Source organism: Eriocheir sinensis, chromosome 6 (genome assembly GCF_024679095.1).
Source record: "Eriocheir sinensis breed Jianghai 21 chromosome 6, ASM2467909v1, whole genome shotgun sequence".
Classification (NCBI taxonomy): Eukaryota; Metazoa; Arthropoda; class Malacostraca; order Decapoda; family Varunidae; genus Eriocheir; species Eriocheir sinensis.
Window position 1 is genome coordinate 1,673,042 of NC_066514.1, and position 21,609 is coordinate 1,694,650.

The 21,609-nt window shown below is 45.1% G+C and overlaps 3 protein-coding genes and 1 long non-coding RNA gene across 22 annotated transcripts in view; 2 read left to right on the forward strand and 2 right to left on the reverse strand.

Moving 5' to 3' along the window:
* Positions 1-21,609, forward strand: part of LOC126987263 (bromodomain-containing protein 7-like) — a 111,076-nt gene that overhangs the window by 23,590 nt on the left and 65,877 nt on the right. For 2 of the 6 annotated variants that reach the window (XM_050844102.1, XM_050844103.1), the window contains exons 15-16: positions 654-793; positions 3,435-4,480. In XM_050844102.1, the coding sequence (XP_050700059.1) occupies positions 654-793; positions 3,435-3,701 (407 nt within the window). In that variant the 3' untranslated portion in view covers positions 3,702-4,480. Of the gene's footprint in view, positions 1-653; positions 2,593-2,785; positions 4,481-21,609 lie in introns of those variants that run through there. The other 4 variants (XR_007740566.1, XR_007740567.1, XR_007740568.1 and 1 more) reach the window with 4 other exon arrangements.
* The window catches only part of LOC126987284 (uncharacterized), a 116,640-nt gene that overhangs the window by 8,858 nt on the left and 86,173 nt on the right, over positions 1-21,609 (forward strand). The window lies entirely within an intron of this gene.
* LOC126987564 (uncharacterized) overlaps positions 10,016-21,609 on the reverse strand; it is a 32,470-nt gene continuing 20,876 nt past the window's right edge. Inside the window, exon 3 of the long non-coding RNA XR_007741014.1 lies at positions 10,016-11,315. This is a non-coding gene — a long non-coding RNA (uncharacterized LOC126987564). The remainder of the gene's footprint in view (positions 11,316-21,609) is intronic.
* Positions 10,016-21,609, reverse strand: part of LOC126987444 (metalloproteinase inhibitor 3-like) — a 28,944-nt gene continuing 17,350 nt past the window's right edge. For 2 of the 11 annotated variants that reach the window (XM_050844418.1, XM_050844412.1), the window contains exons 3-6: positions 16,639-16,721; positions 16,302-16,526; positions 15,718-15,819; positions 10,016-15,258 (exon numbers count right to left, since the gene is read on the reverse strand). In XM_050844418.1, coding sequence (XP_050700375.1) covers positions 15,013-15,258; positions 15,718-15,819; positions 16,302-16,526; positions 16,639-16,721 — 656 coding nt within the window. In that variant the 3' untranslated portion in view covers positions 10,016-15,012. The remainder of the gene's footprint in view (positions 15,259-15,717; positions 15,820-16,301; positions 16,527-16,638; positions 16,722-21,609) is intronic. The other 9 variants (XR_007740925.1, XR_007740915.1, XR_007740911.1 and 6 more) reach the window with 9 other exon arrangements.

Sequence of the window (21,609 nt, forward strand, 5' to 3'; positions counted from 1 at the left end):
TAATGGTCCCTCCAAGTGAGAAAAATGAGAAAAAATCACCCCTCACACAAACCATTTCATAATATATATCAAAGCATTTGTGATCAGATTATGTATCATCTATTTTGGGGGGTTTATATCATGGCACAAATTTGGCCCGTCGCTGCTACATGGTTAAATACTATATTGCAATTATCATTATTAACCTGGTCATAAGTGTGTGAGGTCATAAGTTACATAAATCAATCTAGGACTATTTGTAATGGGAGTTTAACAAGGGCAGTATAACAAGTTGCCTGTATTTCCTTCAAAGGTTATTTATATGTAACGCAAAATTTGTCCTGCGTTAACTTCAATCTTAATAAGGAATTTTGGCAACATCAACATCCTGTGATGATCGGCAATGACACACTTGTATATCAGAAATGACACACTTGTATATCAGCAATGACACACTTGTATATCAGAAATGACACACTTGTATATCAGCAATGACACACTTGTATATCAGCAATGTCACACTTGTATATCAGAAATGACACACTTGTATATCAGCAATGTCACACTTGTATATCCTCTTCTTTCTCTGCTCTTCTTCAGACCGTCATCCTACTCCCTGTATGCCTCTTACCTCTCCCTATGGCCACTTTAATCTTGTTGTCCCTTGTTTGCAGTGGAGAAAGTGACTGATGGACTGACCCAGGTGGCCAAGCAGGCTTCCCCTGGCTCCCTGGCACCTGTCCCCATTGTGCGTCGGGCCATGGGCATCACTGTCCTGCCAGTAACCTCTGATCCAGCCAACAGTAGTATTGAGGTATGAGGTGCGAGGTGCCATCCAATGTGGTGATGGTGAGAGAAGCTTCTGAGGTGACGGTGGAGCCAAATTGTGGTGCTTTGAGGAAAGTTTTGTAACCGTAGTGAAGTGTTTGCTGGCTTGTCCGTTGGGTGGCAAGTTGTAAGGCTGTGTCGTGGGCATTCAGTAGTTCTGCCATGATGGTGGAGGCCGCGATGGCATGTATATCCATGACCTGATTTAAGGAATCTGTTATTGGTAATGATTTTAAGATTGCAACTACTCCAGAAAGTGAAAAATTGGAGATAATGCCGAACAAGTCTTGGTAAAGAGACGATGATTGTGAATGTAATATTTATGTTAGCGATGAAGTGTTCTGTTGGTGCACGGGGGCAGGGTTACCAAATTATCGGATTCGGACATTCAGTACATCATATTTTCCGGTTTCCGAGTCACGGCTATCGCAAACACGCCAATGAGTAACGCTTTTAACGAGAACTTTACCTGGAATTTCGTTATCTGTGTGGGTAGGAAAGATTTGGGCCCTGAAACTGATGAACGCGATGTTTAGAATTTCGTTATCTGTGTGGGCAGGAAAGATTTGGGCCCTGAAACTGATGAATGCTGTGTGGGCAGGAAAGATTTGGGCCCTGAAACTGATAAATGCGATGTTTAGAATTTCGTTATCTGTGTGGGCAGGAAAGATTTGGGCCCTGAAACTGATGAATGCGATGTTTAGAATTTCGTTATCTGTGTGGGCAGGAAAGATTTGGGCCCTGAAACTGATGAACGCGATGTTTAGAATTTCGTTATCTGTGTGGGCAGGAAAGATTTGGGCCCTGAAACTGATAAATGCGATGTTTAGAATTTCGTTATCTGTGTGGGCAGGAAAGATTTGGGCCCTGAAACTGATGAACGCGATGTTTAGAATTTCGTTATCTGTGTGGGCAGGAAAGATTTGGGCCCTGAAACTGATGAACGCGATGTTTAGAATTTCGTTATCTGTGTGGGCAGGAAAGATTTGGGCCCTGAAACTGATAGATGCTATGTTTAGAATTTCGTTATCTGTGTGGGTAGGAAAGATTTGGGCCCTGAAACTGATCAATGCGATGTTTAGAATTTTGTTATCTGTGTGGGCAGGAAAGATTTGGGCCCTGAAACTGATAGATGCGATGTTTAGAATTTCGTTATCTGTGTGGGCAGGAAAGATTTGGGCCCTGAAACTGATAAATGCGATGTTTAGAATTTCGTTATCTGTGTGGGCAGGAAAGATTTGGGCCCTGAAACTGATAAATGCGATGTTTAGAATTTCGTTATCTGTGTGGGCAGGAAAGATTTGGGCCCTGAAACTGATAAAAGCGATGTTTAGAATTTCGTTATCTGTGTGGGCAGGAAAGATTTGGGCCCTGAAACTGATAAAAGCGATGTTTTGAATTTCGTTATCTGTGTGGGCATGAAAGATTTGGGCCCTGAAACTGATGAACGCGATGTTTAGAATTTCGTTATCTGTGTGGGTAGGAAAGATTTGGGCCCTGAAACTGATAGATGCGATGTTTAGAATTTCGTTATCTGTGTGGGCAGGAAAGATTTGGGCCCTGAAACTGATAAATGCGATGTTTTGAGTACGATAATTTGGAAACCCTGGCACTGGGGCATCAAGTGTTGTAGTGGTATGTGCTGTGCAGTATATTGGCCGTCACTAAGGTGTTGAAGACAGGCTCGCTGGTGGAAACAGAGGTTGGTATTGTCAGATGCCCGCACACCTACTATTCCAAAGGCAAAAAAGGAGTTTAATCGAGTTTTAATGAGTGTTCTTTTAGGTTCACGGTACAGAAGAAGGCTCAGACTACCACCAGGGTCATAAGAGTACCCCTGGAAATGCCCTAAACTCCCACGAAAGACTAGTAAATTACGTGTTCTTGGGCAACGAAATGTCTTTTAATACGACCCTAAAATAAGGTTGCTATTGTCAAATGCGTTCGTTCTTTCGAGTTCTAATGAGTGTTCTTTTAGGTTCACGGTACAGAAGAAGGCTCAGACTACCACCAGGGTCATAAGAGTACCCCTGGAAATGCCCTAAACTCCCACGAAAGACTAGTAAATTACGTGTTCTTGGTTCTAATGAGTGTTCTGTTAGGTTCACGGTACAGAAGAAGGCTCGGACTACCACCAGGGTCATAAGAGTACCCCTGGAAATGCCCACAACCCCCATGAAAGACTAGTAAATTACGTGTTCTTGGGCAACGAAATGTCTTTTAATACGACCCTAAAATAAGGTTGGTAGGTATTGTCAAATGTGTTCGTTCTTTCGAGTTCTCGAGTTCTAATGAGTGTTCTTTTAGGTTCACGGTACAGAAGAAGGCTCAGACTACCACCAGGGTCATAAGAGTACCCCTGGAAATGCCCACAACCCCCACGAAAGTCTAGTAAATTACGTGTTCTTGGGCGCAGAAATGTTTAAAAATGTGGCTTTGAGAGAATGTTTATGGTGATGGTGGAGGCATTTTAGGACAGGAATGCCACCGAGAGAAAGCCCTGTTCTCTGTTTACACCTTTCCTTAGTTTATGATTTTGCATTTTCCTGCCTTAATTTCACCACTCCTCCCTCCCTCCCTGTGCACTGTCTTGCCTCAGTGAGAAAGGACTTTACTGTAACACCCAGGTTGACATTGAGGCCAGATGGGGGCAGGACAAGACCATCTCCACCACAGTTCCTCCCCAGCCCACCACCACAGCAGTGCAGCAGGTCACTGGCACAGCTCCACAGCAGAAGCAGCTGGAGCCACAAACAGCAACCACCAACACAGCATCTCATGACCTGGAAATGGAAAGTCGTTTGAGTGAGATTCTGCACCAGTCCGAGGCTGCGTCCCCACCCCCCTCCATGGCAATGACGGACTCCTCCCTCAGAGAAGTCCTAGACAGTTGATGCACATAACCACAGTATTTCCTCCTTTCTATCTCTGTGTGTGTGTGTGTGTGTGTGTGTGTGTGTGTGTGTAATTCACCTCTTGGGCTGCTGCGGGTCCCTCTCAAGACAGCCACCCATTCCCCTACGGAAGAAGCACAGAGCTCAGAGACCGCGTGTGTGTGTGTGTGTGTGTGTGTGTGTGTGTGTGTGTGTGTGTGTGTGTGTGTGTGTGTGTGTGTATGCTTTGGGTATCTCTTTTCATGCCTTCTGTCCTCAGCATCCTCTCACTCCCCAGCCCCTCACACCTCCCCGACGTCAGGGCTCAGAGGCATCATTCCCATGGGTGTCCAGTCCAGTAAGGTTCCAGGTTTCATTCCAAGGCAGTTGTAGTGTCATGGCTGTCTGTCTGTATCCATCTCTTTGTGCTTGGTAATGTAGGCACTCAGACAATACCCTGCTAAGCATATTAGTAGCTACAGCAAAGTTTATTTCTCTGATATTCATGACAACCATTTTTTAACCCGGTAGCAGCGGGGATCATGTTTCTTAATGGTCCCTCTAAGCAAGAAAAAATCACCCCTCACACAAACCATTTTATACTATATGTTAAAGCATTTGTGATTAGTTTATGTATCATCTATTTTTGGGGGTTAAAATCATGGCTCAAATTTGGCCTGTCGCTGCTACATGGTAAAGCCACAAATTTGGCCCGTCGCTGCTACACGGTAAAGCCACAAATTTGGCCTCGCTGCTACACGGTAAAGCCACAAATTTGGCCTCGCTGCTACACGGTAAAGCCACAAATTTGGCCTCGCTGCTACACGGTAAAGCCACAAATTTGGCCCATCACTGCTACACGGTAAAGCCACAAATTTGGCCCGTCGCTGCTACACGGTAAAGCTACAAATTTGGCCCATCACTGCTACCGGGTTAACTTGTGTGTGACAGATGTCAAACACAGGTAAAAATATCCCAAGCTTTGTTTCATCCTTGGTCTTTAAAGTTACTTAGCAGGATATGGCCTGAGCACCTCGCTGTCCTGTGCAGTACCATGAATTTTATACTTATATTGCTTAAGTTAATAAATGTGAGTAAAGATATGGTCTAGTTTGACATTCCTATAACCTTCATCTTCCTATACACGCATCGAGAGTTAAAGAAAATATGGTTTAAGTTAATGTGAGAAAAGATATTTAGTTTGACCTTCCTATACAGGCATGGCAAGAGTTATGAAAAATATAGTTTAATGAATGTGAGAAAAGATATTTAGTTTGACCTTCCTATACACGCATGGCAAGAGTTATGAAAAATATGGTTTAATGAATGTGAGAAAAGATATTTAGTTTGACCTTCCTATACAGGCATGGCAAAGTTAAGAAAAATATGGTTTAATGAATGTGAGAAAAGATATTTAGTTTGACCTTCCAATACACGCATGGCAAGTTATGAAAAATATAGTTTAATGAATGCGAGAAAAGATATTTAGTTTGACCTTCCTATACACGCATGGCAAAGTTAAGAAAAATATGGTTTAATGAATGTGAGAAAAGATATTTAGTTTGACCTTCCAATACACGCATGGGAAGAGTTATGAAAAATATAGTTTAATGAATGCGAGAAAAGATATTTAGTTTGACCTTCCTATACACGCATGGCAAGAGTTATGAAAAATATAGTTTAATGAATGCGAGAAAAGATATTTAGTTTGACCTTCCTATACAGGCATGGCAAGAGTTATGAAAAATATGGTTTAATGAATGTGAGAAAAGATATTTAGTTTGACCTTCCTATACACGCATGGGAAGAGTTATGAAAAATATGGTTTAATGAATGTGAGAAAAGATATTTAGTTTGACCTTCCTATACAGGCATGGGAAGAGTTATGAAAAATATGGTTTAATGAATGTGGGAAAAGATATTTAGTTTGACCTTCCTAATCACGCATGGGAAGAGTTACGAAAAATATGGTTTAATGAATGTGAGAAAAGATATTTAGTTTGACCTTCCAATACACGCATGGCAAGAGTTATGAAAAATATGGTTTAATGAATGTGAGAAAAGATATTTAGTTTGACCTTCCTAATCACGCATGGCAAGAGTTATGAAAAATATGGTTTAATGAATGTGAGAAAAGATATTTAGTTTGACCTTCCTATACACGCATGGCAAGAGTTATGAAAAATATGGTTTAATGAATGTGAGAAAAGATATTTAGTTTGACCTTCCTATACACGCATGGCAAGAGTTATGAAAAATATGGTTTAATGAATGTGAGAAAAGATATTTAGTTTGACCTTCCTATACACGCATGGCAAGAGTTATGAAAATATAGTTTAATGAATGTGGGAAAAGATATTTAGTTTGACCTTCCAATACACGCATGGCAAAGTTATGAAAAATATAGTTTAATGAATGTGAGAAAAGATATTTAGTTTGACCTTCCTATACACGCATGGGAAGAGTTATGAAAAATATAGTTTAATGAATGTGAGAAAAGATATTTAGTTTGACCTTCCTATACACGCATGGCAAGAGTTATGAAAAATATAGTTTAATGAATGTGAGAAAAGATATTTAGTTTGACCTTCCTATACACGCATGGCAAGAGTTATGAAAAATATGGTTTAATGAATGTGAGAAAAGATATTTAGTTTGACCTTCCTATACAGGCATGGCAAGAGTTATGAAAAATATAGTTTAATGAATGTGAGAAAAGATATTTAGTTTGACCTTCCAATACACGCATGGGAAGAGTTAAGAAAAATATAGTTTAATGAATGTGGGAAAAGATATTTAGTTTGACCTTCCTATACACGCATGGCAAGAGTTATGAAAAATATAGTTTAATGAATGTGAGAAAAGATATTTAGTTTGACCTTCCTATACAGGCATGGCAAAGTTATGAAAAATATGGTTTAATGAATGTGAGAAAAGATATTTAGTTTGACCTTCCTATACAGGCATGGCAAGAGTTATGAAAAATATGGTTTAATGAATGTGGGAAAAGATATTTAGTTTGACCTTCCTATACAGGCATGGGAAGAGTTATGAAAAATATGGTTTAATGAATGTGAGAAAAGATATTTAGTTTGACCTTCCTATACAGGCATGGGAAGAGTTATGAAAAATATGGTTTAATGAATGTGAGAAAAGATATTTAGTTTGACCTTCCTATACACGCATGGCAAGAGTTATGAAAAATATGGTTTAATGAATGTGAGAAAAGATATTTAGTTTGACCTTCCAATACACGCATGGGAAGAGTTAAGAAAAATATAGTTTAATGAATGTGAGAAAAGATATGGTTTAGTGTGACATTCATATAATTAACCTACCTCGTACTTTTTAATTGGTCACTCAACTCTATTCAGGAGCATCAAGTAGCGGCCTTTCATTGTTTTCTTTCTTTACGACCTTGCAATGTCTCCTATTCTGTAAAAACAAAAAAATATATAAAACACGCATTTGGCAGGAGTTAAAGATTCCATTGACAAAAACTCAGAAAATGACCAGAAACAATCACTATCGTAACCCCATTTGCCTCACTAAATCTAATGGGGATAAAATAATATATAAAAAAAATGCTTAGTCAAAAAGATCACTCCAACATCGATCCTTCTAGCCCACGGACCCTTGCCTTGTATAACCACCAACTCAGCTAAGGAGACAGTTCAAGGGCGTAAAGAAAAATATATATAAAAAAATCCCGCTACTCTCTGGTCCTGAATAGAGGTCAAATTAAGGTGTGTCCCCAGATGAATCAGACCCCAATTGCAGGTTCATGATCCACCTTTGAATTCTGTAAGTAACCGGGAAAGCTTATATTATGGTCTAAGAAATCTGAACTAGCGGAGATAGAGCCGGGGAAGAGGAAGCTTGATCTTGATAAATAAGGTGTGTTTACAATCTGCCTATTCTCTCTCTCTCTCTCTCTCTCTCTCTCTCTCTCTCTCTCTCATGTCTGTCTGTCTGCATCTCTCATGTCTCTGTCTGTCTGTGTCTGTGTCTGTCTCTCTCTGTCTGTCTGTGTCTCTCTCTCTCTCTCTCTCTCTCTCTCTCTCTCTCTCTCTCTCTCTCTCTCTCTCTCTCTCTCTCTCTCTCTCTTCACACATAGTGGAATAAAAGTTAAATTCATCTCATGCAGAGCAAATCGAGACCTTAATTTATATGACAAGTTATCTATTCTACTGTGCACAGACGGACAGAGACACAGACAGACAGACAGACACAGACAGACAGACAGACAGAGAGACACAGACAGAAACACACACAGACAGAGACACACACAGAGACACAAACAGACAGAGACAGTCAAAATCCTACAGCTTCGTAAATCTTAGGAATAGCGGCTCCTAGCGGGTGGTGGGCGTTCAGGGCTCGGTGTGGTGTAATTACAACATTTCCAGCACGTACGCCGGGGTTTTGACAAGCGGACAGGCGCGTTTATGTCACAAGGGTGTATTTTTCTGCGCTGGCCTCACGATTTCTTGATGGGCGATGGGACTGCGCGCTCCGGGGTGAAGGAAGGGAAGAGTATTTGTGTGGGCATAACAGTTTTGGGTCTGAAGCTGATAAATCTAATGGTCTCAGTTAGACAATCTGGCACCGCTGGGCAAAGGGACGCCATTACAGGTATGATACGAGATTTGCCTTGCTAACATTTTCTTCGGGTCACGCTTTGTAACTTAAACCTTTCCTCTTCAGCCCCGCCCTTAACAGCCTGGACTTAAAGATCCATGGATAGATATCTATTGACCACAACTTAGAATAAAAACGCATCAATCTCTACTCTTAACAAAATGGTCGAAAAACTAACATTTCTTTAAAACTCGGAATGAAAATATACACTTAACAAAAACCACAGAACATACAGCATTTAAAACGAATGAATCACACGAGACACATTAAAAACAAACCAATACAAATAATTAAACTATATCATTATGTCTTTAGTTTCCAGCCGCTACTTAAACATGTATCCCTAATTGTATAAGCGCACTCTGTACTGCCTGGGGGTTGGGATGGAATGTCTGTCTGTCTCTGTCTGTCTGTCTGTGTGTCTCTGTCTGTCTGTCTGTGTGTCTCTGTCTGTCTGTGTCTCTGTCTGTCTGTGTCTCTGTCTGTCTGTGTCTCTGTCTGTCTGTGTCTCCGTCTGTCTGTCTCATGTCTGTCTGTCTCTCTCATGTCTGTCTGTCTCTCATGTCTGTCTGTCTCTCATGTCTGTCTCTCTCATGTCTGTCTGTCTCTCTCATGTCTGTCTCTCTCTCATGTCTGTCTGTCTCTCATGTCTGTCTGTCTCTGTACCTTACTTACGCTGCGGGGAGGTGGACGGTGCAGCGGGGTCGCGGTGACAACATGACCAGTAATCAGGGTTCCAGGTAACGCACACAGCTCCTTGCACAGAGGCAGGCACTCGACTACAAGGGCTGGCCTGACACTGATACTGGACTCTCAGCAGCTGTCTGTGCGCTGGAGGGGGGACGAAAAGATCTAATTGAATTGTTTAGGCTCGTTTCAAATTGTATCGGGGATTCATTGTTTCGTGTCGGAGTGAATCGAGGCTCCGAAACGTGACATGACCCGAATCGAAGTTTGGACGGTCAAAAATATTATATATGGGTCGTATTACTAATTATTTCGTCACCCAAGAACACATATTTGACAAGGCTTTCGTAGGATTTGTGGGCACTTCCAGGAGTAGTTTTATGACCCTGGTGGTAGTGTGACCCTTCCTCTGTACCGTGAACCTGAAGAAACACTCATTATAACCCGATTGACCCCCTCTTTGGCCTTTAGAAATACCTGATGTGAGAAACGAAAGTCTTATGATACGGTCCATATGGGTCGTATTGCAAGATATTTCGTCACTCAAGAACACATATTTGACAAGGCTTTCGTAGGAGTTGTGGGCATTTCCGGGAGTACTTTTATGACCCTGGTGGTAGTGTGACCCTTCTCCTGTGCCGTGAACCTGAAGAAACACTCATTAGAACCCGACTGACCCCCGCGTTGACCTTTAGAAGTTATGTGAGAAGGGATAGTCTTATAATTCCAAGCTATGTATTCTTGAACAAGTTTGATTTGAAGGGACGGACAATGTTATGCACAGACTGAAGAAGAGTTAGTGGGCGATCTCCCGTTCCCCTGTTTGTCTCTGCCGCTCCTCTAAGTGTTTGTTCTATTATATAATGACATGATCGAGTGGTTGCATACTTCACTTCCTTGCCTGAGTCTATGTGGGGAGCACCATTGCCAGATTATCGTGCTCGGAGGGTACACCAGTTCTGCTCCAGGATCACTTAACAGCATGCATTACAAATAAAACTCAGGAATAGAAGATTGCATTTATTTTCATGCGTTCACAGGAATATGTGCAAACTAGATGATGGCGAGGGATAGGAGATGGGCAGCACACGTGGGAAGAAGGAAGCTGGGCTGAGATGATAATGGAGGCAGGGGGAAAGGATGCGAGATGGCTGTATATAACATTACCATTATTTGATCATAACATGTAATCGAACGTATAGCTCCTTAGATATACTTATATATATTAGTCGGCAGATGAGAGCATGCCCCAGACACACTCAAGCTCGAGATGCTGAAACGATTTGAAAACCTTGTTGGGACCACGAAGATCACAACGCTGGAAGGCCAAAGAAGAGAGTTTCCACAAGGTCAATCACGGCCTGTCTGTCTTGTGGCCAATTGGACAGTCTAATGCATAGGCCCGCTTTCACAATCCGTTTTGATCGTTAACAATAGCGGGGGTCAACGCTATAGTTTCCCACGTGAAGCTGGCCTATGGGGTAGTGGCGGCTGCAGAGGGGGCGAGAGGTGTTGAGAGTGTGTGGCAAGGTGCGGGGCCTGGCTAACCCCGCAGCCGCCACTACCCCATCGGACAGTTTGACGTGGGAATACTACAGCAGCGATAACAGCCATTGGTAATTATCGAAACAGACAAAACGACTGTGTAAGCGCCCATTAGTCATCGTGAGGGTCCGAACGAAGCATTCACGACAAAGATGAGTTATTTCTACTTAATACCACACACTGATAAAGAGATTTCCTGTGTAGTTTCCGAATATTCCCTCGTTTTATTTATATCAAAGCTAAACACTGGAGCTACAAGGACTTCTCATCGTTAGAGAGCTTACAAACTTGTTGGATTGGACTGTAAAACTGACCCTTGATGTGATGCCCCAGACGCTGATGAAGACTCCTAGACAAGGCTTTCGTAGGAGTTGTGGGCATTTCCAGGGGTAGTTTTATGACCCTGGTGGTAGTTTGACCCTTCTTCTGTACCATGAACCTAAGAAACACCTATTTGACAAGGCTTTCGTAGGAGTTATGGGCATTTCCAGGGGTAGTTTTATGACCCTGGTGGTAGTTTGACCCTTCTTCTGTACCATGAACCTAAGAAACACCTATTTGACAAGGCTTTCGTAGGAGTTGTGGGCATTTTCAGGGGTAGTTTTATGACCCTGGTGGTAGTTTGACCCTTCTTCTGTACCATCAACCTAAGAAACACCTATTTGACAAGGCTTTCGAAGGAGTTATGGGCATTTCCAGGGGTAGTTTTATGACCCTGGTGGTAGTGTGACCCTTCTTCTGTACCACGAACCTAAGAAACACCTATTTGACAAGGCTTTCGTAGAAGTTGTGGGCATCTCCAGTAGTAGTTTTATGACCCTGGTGGTAGTTTGACCCTTCTCCTGTACCGTGAACCTAAAGAAACACTCATTAGAACCCGATTGACCCCCTCTTTGACCTTTAGAAATAGCTGACATGAGAAGCGAAATTGTCTTATGATACCGACCCAAAACGCCCTCCACCACGGGGATGGCTCAACGCTAGAGTCCACCTTCCCGTTACAGGATCTCGGGTTCGAATCCTAGGCGGAATGAATGGAAAACAATCTCCTGAACAGATATATTTCTCCTGCGTTTCATAACACTCAAGATGTCGTATTCAGTGATGGATAGCGCCTCCCTCGGGTCCATTCCTCCCCTCTGCTTTGCCCTACAGTCCCAACATCTATCCCTTCCTCTCATATGTTACCTGTACCTTACATGTGAGAGGCAGGGATAGCTGTTGGGGTGTGGCAGAGCAGAGGGGAGGAAAGGACCCGTGGAAGCCTACGTCAGACCGGCCTCGACAATTTGGTAAACATAGATTGATTGAAGACTCTTGGGCCATCACATTGTGGTCATAAGTTAAGCCAGATACAAAAATGCATTACATGGCGATATATCTCAAGATGTATAGATCAACAGAACGTTAATTAAAGTTTCCTCACAAATAAAGAAAATTGTCGTATTCAGTGATCTTGGGCCATCACATTGTGGTCATAAGTTAAGCCAGATACGAAAATGCATTACATGGCGATATATCTCAAGATGTAGGGACCAACAGAACGTTAATAAAAGTTTCCCCACAAATAAATAAATAAATTGTATTCAGTTATCTTGGGCCATCACATTGTGGTCATAAGTTATCATGGATTATCTGACCAGATATAAAAATGCATTACATGGCGATATATCTCAAGATGTATAGCTCAACAGAACGTTAATTAAAGTTTCCTCACAAATAAATAAAACTGTCGTATTCAGTGATCTTGGGCCATCACATTGTGGTCATAAGTTAAGTATTACGGATTATCTGACCAGATACAAAAATACATTACATGGCGATATATCTCAATATGTATAGCTCAACAGAACGTTAATTAAAGTTTCCTCACAAATAAAGAAAATTGTCGTATTCAGTGATCTTGGGCCATCACATTGTGGTCATAAGTTAAGTATTCTGGATTATCTGACCAGATACAAAAATACATTACATGGCTATATCTCTCATTATGTATGGATTAACAACGTTTACAAAAGTTTCCTCACAAAATATTTAAAAAATGGCACTTGCAACATTATATAGTCTTATGATCCTAAAAGGGTTCGTTTAATTGAAGAAAAGTTGTTTATTTAATCTCGATGGAGTCTGAAAAGTATAGTCTATAATCTTTGACCCGGAAATTTACTGCCTACAGAGAACCAGGCTACAACACACCTTGGCCTGGGTTGGGCACACACGTGGAAGAGGCAAGACCCTCTATCCTTCTAAACATTGGGCGCTTGTTAATAGTGGGGTGGAGACACACATATCTCAGCGCGCGCCAGGGCACACCCAAGGAACAGGACGGAGCTTCGGGCCATATTTTGAAACATTTCTGCGCCCAAGAACACGTAATTTACTAGTCTTTCGTGGGAGTTTAGGGCATTTCCAAGGGTACTTTTATGACCCTGGTGGTAGTCTGAGCCGCATTCTGTACCGTGAACCTAAAAGAACACTCATTAGAACTCGATTGACCTACTTTTTGACCTTTGGAAAGAGTGTGAGTGAGGGCGGGAGCAGCTCACAATACCAACCTTACCCCCAGGACGGACACACATAACTTAACCCGGTAGCAGCGACGGGCCAAATTTGTGGCTTTACCGTGTAGCAGCGACGGGCCAAATTTGTGCCATGATATAAACCCCCAAAAATAGATGATACATAAACTGATCACAAATGCTTTGATATATATTATGAAATGGTTTGCGTGAGGGGTGATTTTTTCTCATTTTTCTCGCTTAGACGGACGAGCCTTTAAGAATTAGGATCCCCGCAGCTACCGGGTTAAAACACGGAAAAGGAAAACCCGAGCCAAGGGCGGCACTCCAGAAACAAGGACAGCGCAGTTGCTTCCTCAGGCGGAGTATATCTCAGGACAAGGATGGCCCCACAACCCCTAAAGCATTACCTCAGTTTGCCACACAGTATATTTCAGGGTACAGCGGGTATTCGATATGTACGAGTTTGAAATATGCAAATTCGCTCATATGTGACTAACTTAAATGTGCCAAGTATTCGTTTTACGCGAGAAAATTCGGTATTACGCGAGTATCGGCGCTGGTGCTGGTGAGGTATGGTGACGCACTAGAGGGTGGTGAGTGCAAATGTTTTCCCTCACTTTCCTCGCCTATAATTAGCCTTTTCCCCCCTCTGATCCTAAAGTTAATCCTCAGGTAGCTAATCATCAGCTTAAATCGTAGACTTTTTGGTGTGTCTCCCCGGAAGCAATCAATGTGGTCTATTATTGTGAAACGGTGCCGGAATAAATAGTTTGAGGGTTCGAAACAGCGTTGCCATATTATCGTATTCACCACATTGTATTTATTATTTTTAATCCTCAAAAATCTCGTACCAACACAAATAACGAAAGAATATTAAAGTTGGCGTTAAAACTGTTATATATTGATGTTTGTTTGTTTGTTTTTGCTATAGATATCAGTCAGAAACTACGAAAATGCAATACGGTGTGTACGATAATTGGTAACGCTGGTTCGAAAACGGGTCGTGGAACATAGCCCCTTAATGGGATGATAGGTTCCATATATACGAATTCACAATATGCGAGCTTTTTGTAGAACGTAACCCTCGCATAATTATAACGAATACCCGGTGTATATGGGCACATCAGAGGAGTGGGAGCTACATACAAAAATTCAAACATGTCCACATTTAGAGTGCAGAGCTGCATTTTCCAGTAACCAATTCCTTCATCAGTTATCTCCCTCATTCCCTTATCATGTGTTCTGCTATCTGATTTCAAAGGACGGCTTTGTGCACGCCCTTCAGTGTTTACATAGGGGTTTACATCTATAGCCCTGACGCAGTGGACTGTACAAAAATATGATTCACTTCCGTCTACCGTATTTCACTAACCACCTTTAATCTATTGTATACATATAAAGCAACTGTGTACTTTATTTTGTCACTGGAAAATTTGGGTTCCGAACGCTTTTAATCAGAGCTCCTTTCACTTCAGTCCAAGAGCCAGGGTGTTATGTGCCTTGGGAGGGGGCACATCACACACACACACACACACACACCTGGGCAGCACACACCACAGACGCCCGGGCATTGATGGAGCATACCCATTGCCACAGCGAAAATATTTGAAGGCGGAGCGGGCAAACCAACCTTATACCATGGCACACTGCAGTCCATGATGAGACACTGTGTGATGAGCCTTATATCCCTGCCAAGGCTGGGTGCGCATCAGTGTGGGGGGACCGCATCCCATCTGAGACAGGGCACACCTCGGTACGGAACAAGAAGCTCCCCAGACTAGGTAATAATATAATCTATGGGACAGCAGACTAGTGGAAAAATATTTGGTTATTTGTGCGAGTGCCGGGCGAGGCTACGAGAGTGTCCTGTAGATTGCAGCCCTGCACTGATCGGCACGGCCAGGAGTAGTGGAGGGAGCGGCTGCCTGGGACGACCGTTACCCTTTCTTGGGGAGGTAGCCGATGGTCGGGCGAGGTCGTCGGAACCGCCGCCGAAGCCCCGGCCGCCGCTTGTACGGGAACTTTGGATGTTTTCTGCGATGGATGCCGATGGCCCCCAGACGGATGCTGTTGTGGTGCGGCCGCGCTGGGGCGGTGCTGTTGTGGCGGAATGTCTTCATGCAGCGGCGGTAGACACGACCCTGTAGCCACTCGCACCGCCCCGACGGCCCGCGCAGACACACCTGTAACGACCAAGGTGCTCTGTACACACACACACACACACACACACACACACACACACACACACACACACACACACACAGGAGGGTTGAGAGGGAGTGTTTTGGAGTGAATGCAACTTCCTGAGAGGCTGACAGATGAGAACAGTGATCGGGAACAGAGTATCAGGATGGAGAGAAGGAACAATTGAGTGTAATTTTCTAATACTATTACTAATGTTGCTACTACTACTACTACTACTACTACTACTACTACTACTACTACTACTTTTTTTTTTATAAACGGGCCTCCATCTATTAGAGTTGCGTTGTGAGCGGTATATTTTCTCATATCCTTTCACAAAGCAATTCATTGGCCCCACCCCTACTACTACTACTACTACTACTACTACTACTACCACTACTACTACTACTACTACTTCTAGGGCAAAAACTGTCTGTGGGTCACGGATCAATGCTTACCGACTGGCGGCCTTGGCAGTCCTCAGGGTGGCGCGAGGTGGTCCAGCTGCAGAAGAAAGCGGCCCTCGGACACCTCTCAGAGTAGTGGTGACAGGACATGATCTGCGGAAGAGGGACAAAAAATAACTATTAACCTGTCGACGCCTCAGTCCGCGTGTTGGAAAAGACTCTCGTGGAAGCTGTTTGGATTTTCACGGAGTATTATGTGATAGTTTTAAGACTCCTGCATCTTGAACGGGAAATAAACACCCATGAAAGTTCAGGCAGTCATTTCTGTGGCTTTGGGAAACAGACATAATGGAAAGAATATTGGCTCCTTTGAGCCCCCCCCCCCCCCACACACACACTGGAGGGGAAAAAAAGGAAAAATGAAAAGGAGAAAGAAAACACCCATGAAAACTAAGCCAATCTTCTCTGTGGCTTTGGGAGACGGATACATTTAACAATACGAACCTAACAAGCCTGACCCCTTGAGAGAGAGCCCCCACATACCCCCCCCATACCCCCCCTCCCACCACCACACCCCCACCCCCCCACACCACACCACACACCCACCTCCCCCCCCCCCCCCCTCTCCCACTCACCGGACAGTCACAGCCGCTTTGGTAGAGGAGTTTCAAACCCTTTTTCATCTTGGGCGTCAGGTTTCGGACGGGCGAGGCGAAGTTACACAGCGACACCATAGGCTTTCCCGACGCCACAAAGCCGCTGATGACGTAAGAGGTCCGATTAAGGAGGCCGGCGCTGCATGTCCCGTCGATGTTGTACAGCAGACCCTTCTGAAGAACCGCCTCCACCTTCTCCGACCCCTGAAACACGAGGATTTGTTAGCTCTCTCTCTCTCTCTCTCTCTCTCTCTCTCTCTCTCTCTCTCTCTCTCTCTCTCTCCCCCCCTCCACACACACACACACACGCACGTACCTTCAGTAGTCGCTTCACCCGCACCTTGTAGGCCTCGTGTCCTTCCGGCGTCTTGGTGAGGCGTCGGACCCGCGCGAACACAACTGTGGGAGGAGGCAGGGCGGCAGGCGTTAGTCGGGCAGAAGTCGTGAACATTTCGGCACACACGCTCAGATATTTGACACGCCTTTCGTGGGAGTTTAGGGCATTTCCTGGGGGTAGTTTGATGACCCTGGTGGTGGCTGAATGGATAGCGTGACGGCGCCGCGTTCAGGACGACGCGAGTTCAATCCCCGCCCGGTGCCACCAAGCTGGGATTTTTCAGCCGCCGCCGAGTGGCTTAAAACTACCCACATGCTGTCCAGAAGACCACCCATCAACCCTATAGTTCCTTCCTTCCCTCCTCCTCCTCCTCCTGTCATCACGGCCTTGCTCTTGCTTCCTTGACTTAACTGGGCTTTCCTTTCTCTCCTTTCCTTCCTTCGTTTTTCTTTCATTCCTTCCTCCTCTTCCTTCTTTCTTCCTTTCTTCTTTGGTTCCCTCTTGCTGTTAAAGGCCAGTAGGAAAGACCTTGGTCCAGGAAGACTCAAACTTGGGTCTGGGGTACGTCTACGTGCAGGGGTACGCGGGGTACGCACAAGGAGGTTCAGGGGTACATGACTGGTGTGCTTCAGAACACGTGTGTGGCGCGGCAGCCTTCCTCGGACACGCGGGGCTGCTGGGGGGGAACGGGGGGTGGGGGGGGCGCTTGGGGGCACGATCTAACAGTTTGAATTAAGCCCCGTTCACACTGTGCCGACTCTGGACCACGACAACCCACGACTCTAGGGTACACGAGGTCTTGGGTGTTGATGTGAAAGGGTCGGGCATGTCTTGGAAGAGGTCTTGAGACTGTTGCCGGATGCTGCGCCGACGTCGTGGCGGGAGTCTGGAGTCGTGAGGGTTAGCGTAGGAACCAACCTGTCATAGGGAAAAGTCGCTGGGATGTCGTGGCCCAGAGGCGGCACAGTGGATTGATTGATTGATTGATTGATAGTTTATTGTTGCAGGTAAACAACAAAGGAGAAGGGAGGAACATGCCATCCCAACCCCCAGGCAGGACAGAGTGTGATTATACAACTATTAATACTGGGAACGCGGCTTAACAGTTTGAAGTCCTGAGCTTGTCGGCAACTTTCACGTTTTGGATAAAAAAAATAAATATCAAAGTGAGATAAGCGTCAAATATCAAGGCGAGTAGCTATGTGGTGATCAGCTTAACGGCCGTATTACTTAACATTTCGGCGCCCAAGTACACATATTTGACAAGGCTTTCGTAGGAGTTGTGGGCATTTCCAGGAGTAGTTTTATGACCCTGGTGGTAGTGTGACCCTTCCTCTGTACCGTGAACCTGAAGAAACACACATTTGACAAGGCTTTCGTAGGAGTTGTGGGCATTTCCAGGAGTAGTTTTATGACCCTGGTGGTAGTGTGACCCTCCTTCTGTACCGTGAACCTGAAGAAACACTCATTATAACCCGATTGACCCCCAACCTTGGCCTTTAGAAATACCTGATGTGAGAAACGAAAGTCTTATGATACGGTCCATATGGGTCGTATTGCAAGATATTTCGTCACTCAAGAACACATATTTGACAAGGCTTTCGTAGGAGTTGTGGGCATTTCCAGGAGTAGTTTTATGACCCTGGTGGTAGTGTGACCCTCCTTCTGTACCGTGAACCTGAAGAAACACTCATTAGAACCCGATTGACCCCCTCTTTGACCTTTAGAAATAGTTGATATGAGAAGCGAAATGGTCTTGAAATGCCGACGTAAGTGTTCTTCAGCTTGGCGCCACTAGGATGAGGCAACCCGGCAGCCCTTGAGTCAGGTTCAGCTTGATCAGCAACATGTATCGCTTGCTTACAGTGACTACGCTGGACCGCTTTCACAGTCATTTTGTTTGTTTTAATCGTTAGCAATGGGTGTTATCGCTGCTGTAGTATTTAGACGTCAAACTGGCCGATGGGTGAGTGGCGGCTGCGGGGTTAGCCAGGCCCCGCACCTTGCCACACACTCTCAACACCTCTCGCTTCCTCTGCAGCCGCCACTACCCCATCGGTTTCACGTGGATAACTATACCGTCGATCCCCGCCATTGGTAACGATTAAAAACAAAGGGACTGTGAAAGCGGCCCTACATTTGCTATTACACCATTGTGGATAGAAATGTCCTGCGTTGTCATTTTTCTTATCTAAACATAAGGCCCTGCTTTATAAAGTTACTCCTCCTGAAGCGAAGGGATCCGTGTGGGCCGGCTGTACAGTGCCCTGGACTTGGCAGGTGTCCATTCCCGGCGGCGACATAAGATAACAGGGAAGGACCATCAAGTTATGTTAAGGAAAAAAGTATCGCTGGTTGTATCAGCTTAACCCGGTAGCTGCGGGGGTCGTGTTTCTTAATGGTCCCTCTAAGCGAATTAATGAGAAAAAAATCATCATTCACACAAAGTATTTCATAATATATATCAACGCATTTGTGATCAGTTTATGCATCATCTATTTTGGGGGGTTTATATCATGGCAAAAATTTGGCCCGTCGCTGCTACACGGTAAAGCCACAAATTTGGCCCGTCGCTGCTACACGGTGAAGCCACAAATTTGGCCCGTCGCTGCTACACGGTAAAGCCACAAATTTGGCCCGTCGCTGCTACACGGTGAAGCCACAAATTTGGCCCGTCACTGCTACACGGTGAAGCCACAAATTTGGCCCGTCGCTGCTACACGGTGAAGCCACAAATTTGGCCCGTCGCTGCTACACGGTGAAGCCACAAATTTGGCCCGTCGCTGCTACACGGTGAAGCCACAAATTTGGCCCGTCGCTGCTACACGGTGAAGCCACAAATTTGGCCCGTCGCTGCTACACGGTAAAGCCACAAATTTGGCCCGTCGCTGCTACACGGTTAATGAAACAAAGAATAGCATTTACAGGAAATCAAGTATTTACAGTTTTTTCTGTTACAGGAGAGGATGAAGCTCAAGGCCAATAACAACAACAACAACAAAGTGTAGAAAACGCCCGCTAATCGCTGCTCCTAAAAAAGAAAAAAGTAAAGAGTGCCCAAAAGAGAGGTCAATTTCGGGTGGAGAGGCGTCCTGATACTCTCCCCTTGAAAGAGGTCAATTTCGGGTGGAGAGGCGTCCTGATACTCTCCCCTTGAAAGAGGTCAATTTCGGGTGGAGAGGCGTCCTGATACTCTCCCCTTGAAAGAGGTCAATTTCGGGTGGAGAGGCGTCCTGATACTCTCCCTTTGAAAGAGGTCAATTTCGGGTGGATAGGCGTCCTGATACTCTCCCTTTGAGAGAGGTCAATTTCGGGTGGAGAGGCGTCCTGATACTCTCCCCTTGAAAGAGGTTAATTTCGGGTGGAGAGGCGTCCTGATACTCTCCCCTTGAAAGAGGTCAATTTCGGGTGGAGAGGCGTCCTGATACTCTCCCCTTGAAAGAGGTCAATTTCGGGTGGAGAGGCGTCCTGATACTCTCCCCTTGAAAGAGGTCAATTTCGGGTGGAGAGGCGTCCTGATACTCTCCCCTTGAAAGAGGTCAATTTCGGGTGGAGGCGTCCTGATACTCTCCCTTGAAAGAGGTCAATTTCGGGTGGAGAGGCGTCCTGATACTCCCCTTGAAAGAGGTCAATTTCGGGTGGAGAGGCGTCCTGATACTCTCCCCTTGAAAGAGGTCAATTTCGGGTGGAGAGGCGTCCTGATACTCTCCCCTTGAAAGAGGTCAAGTCATACGACAAAGCTTTGGTCCGCCAGTGTGTTGTCCGCATCAGGAGAAGATCCCGTCATTGTGGTCGCCCCAATCAGCTCCGTGGCGGCAGAACCTGAGTGTGACCTCCCGTTACCTGCCAGATGACAACTTGGGAAGGAGGAGGCCCAGTGGTCAGCGCTCGGGCATCGTACTACCCACATGCTGTCCAGATCTTCATCATGCCTTACCTCAGCGAGTTCGGTCAAGAGGAGCACCGGGGGGGGGGGGAGTGGGGCAGGCAAGTCATATATCACGGCCATTCACTTAATATTCGCCTGCGTCACCAGCGGCAGGGTCGTCGGCCAGGCCCCCTTAAGAGACCCTGCCGGCGCTGCAGGCAACACATAAGAAGAGAAAAAAGATTAAAAAAAGACGCCCAGCTCCCCGGTGGAGTTTCTGCCTAAGGCGGGGTTCCCACTACTCCGTTTTCACGGATCCGTCGACCGTCAGTGACGTCATCAACGGAGCCCGGGCCCCGCGCGGAGCCCGTCCAGAGATGAACTCAAGTTAACTTTTGGGTCCGTCACGGCGGTGGTGGTGCCAGGCCAGTTACGTTGAATATCCTACATATCATGAAAATATGATGTAGAAGAACTTAGCTACAAACTAACATACACAAGAAGTCGTTGTGGTTAATGCTGTCCATGTGTTTGTCAACAAGTGATGACGATGGACTGGCGGAGTGGATCATCCCTGGCGGGCGGCCGCTGTTTCGCTGACGTCACTAACGTCGACAGATCCGTCAAGACGGAATAGTGGGAACCCCGCCTAAGTCTGCCAGGCTCGCTTTCCTGACTCGGCTGCCGCGTAACGAGGTAATTATGCCGGTAATTAGCTAGTTAAGACGAGGCCACTTGTTACTTTTTCTGTTGTGTTTATTACGCGTTAATTTTCCCCGAGTCGTGTTGCTTTCCTGTATTACTTTACCGTGTTATATTTTTCCTCGAGTCGTTGCCGGCAGCCTGGGGTAGGAGAGGCCGCCCTGCCTGGACCAACACAGCCTCGGGAAAAGTTGGAAAGTTTGGTTTAGTCGGCGCAACATCTGTGGTCATATGCCGGAGAGAGACAGAAGGGGAAGGAATTATAGGAGAAGGGAACAGTTGGAAAGTTTGGTTTAGTCGGCGCAACATCTGTGGTCATATGCCGGAGAGAGACAGAAGGGGAAGGAATTATAGGAGAAGGGAACAGTTGGAAAGTTTCG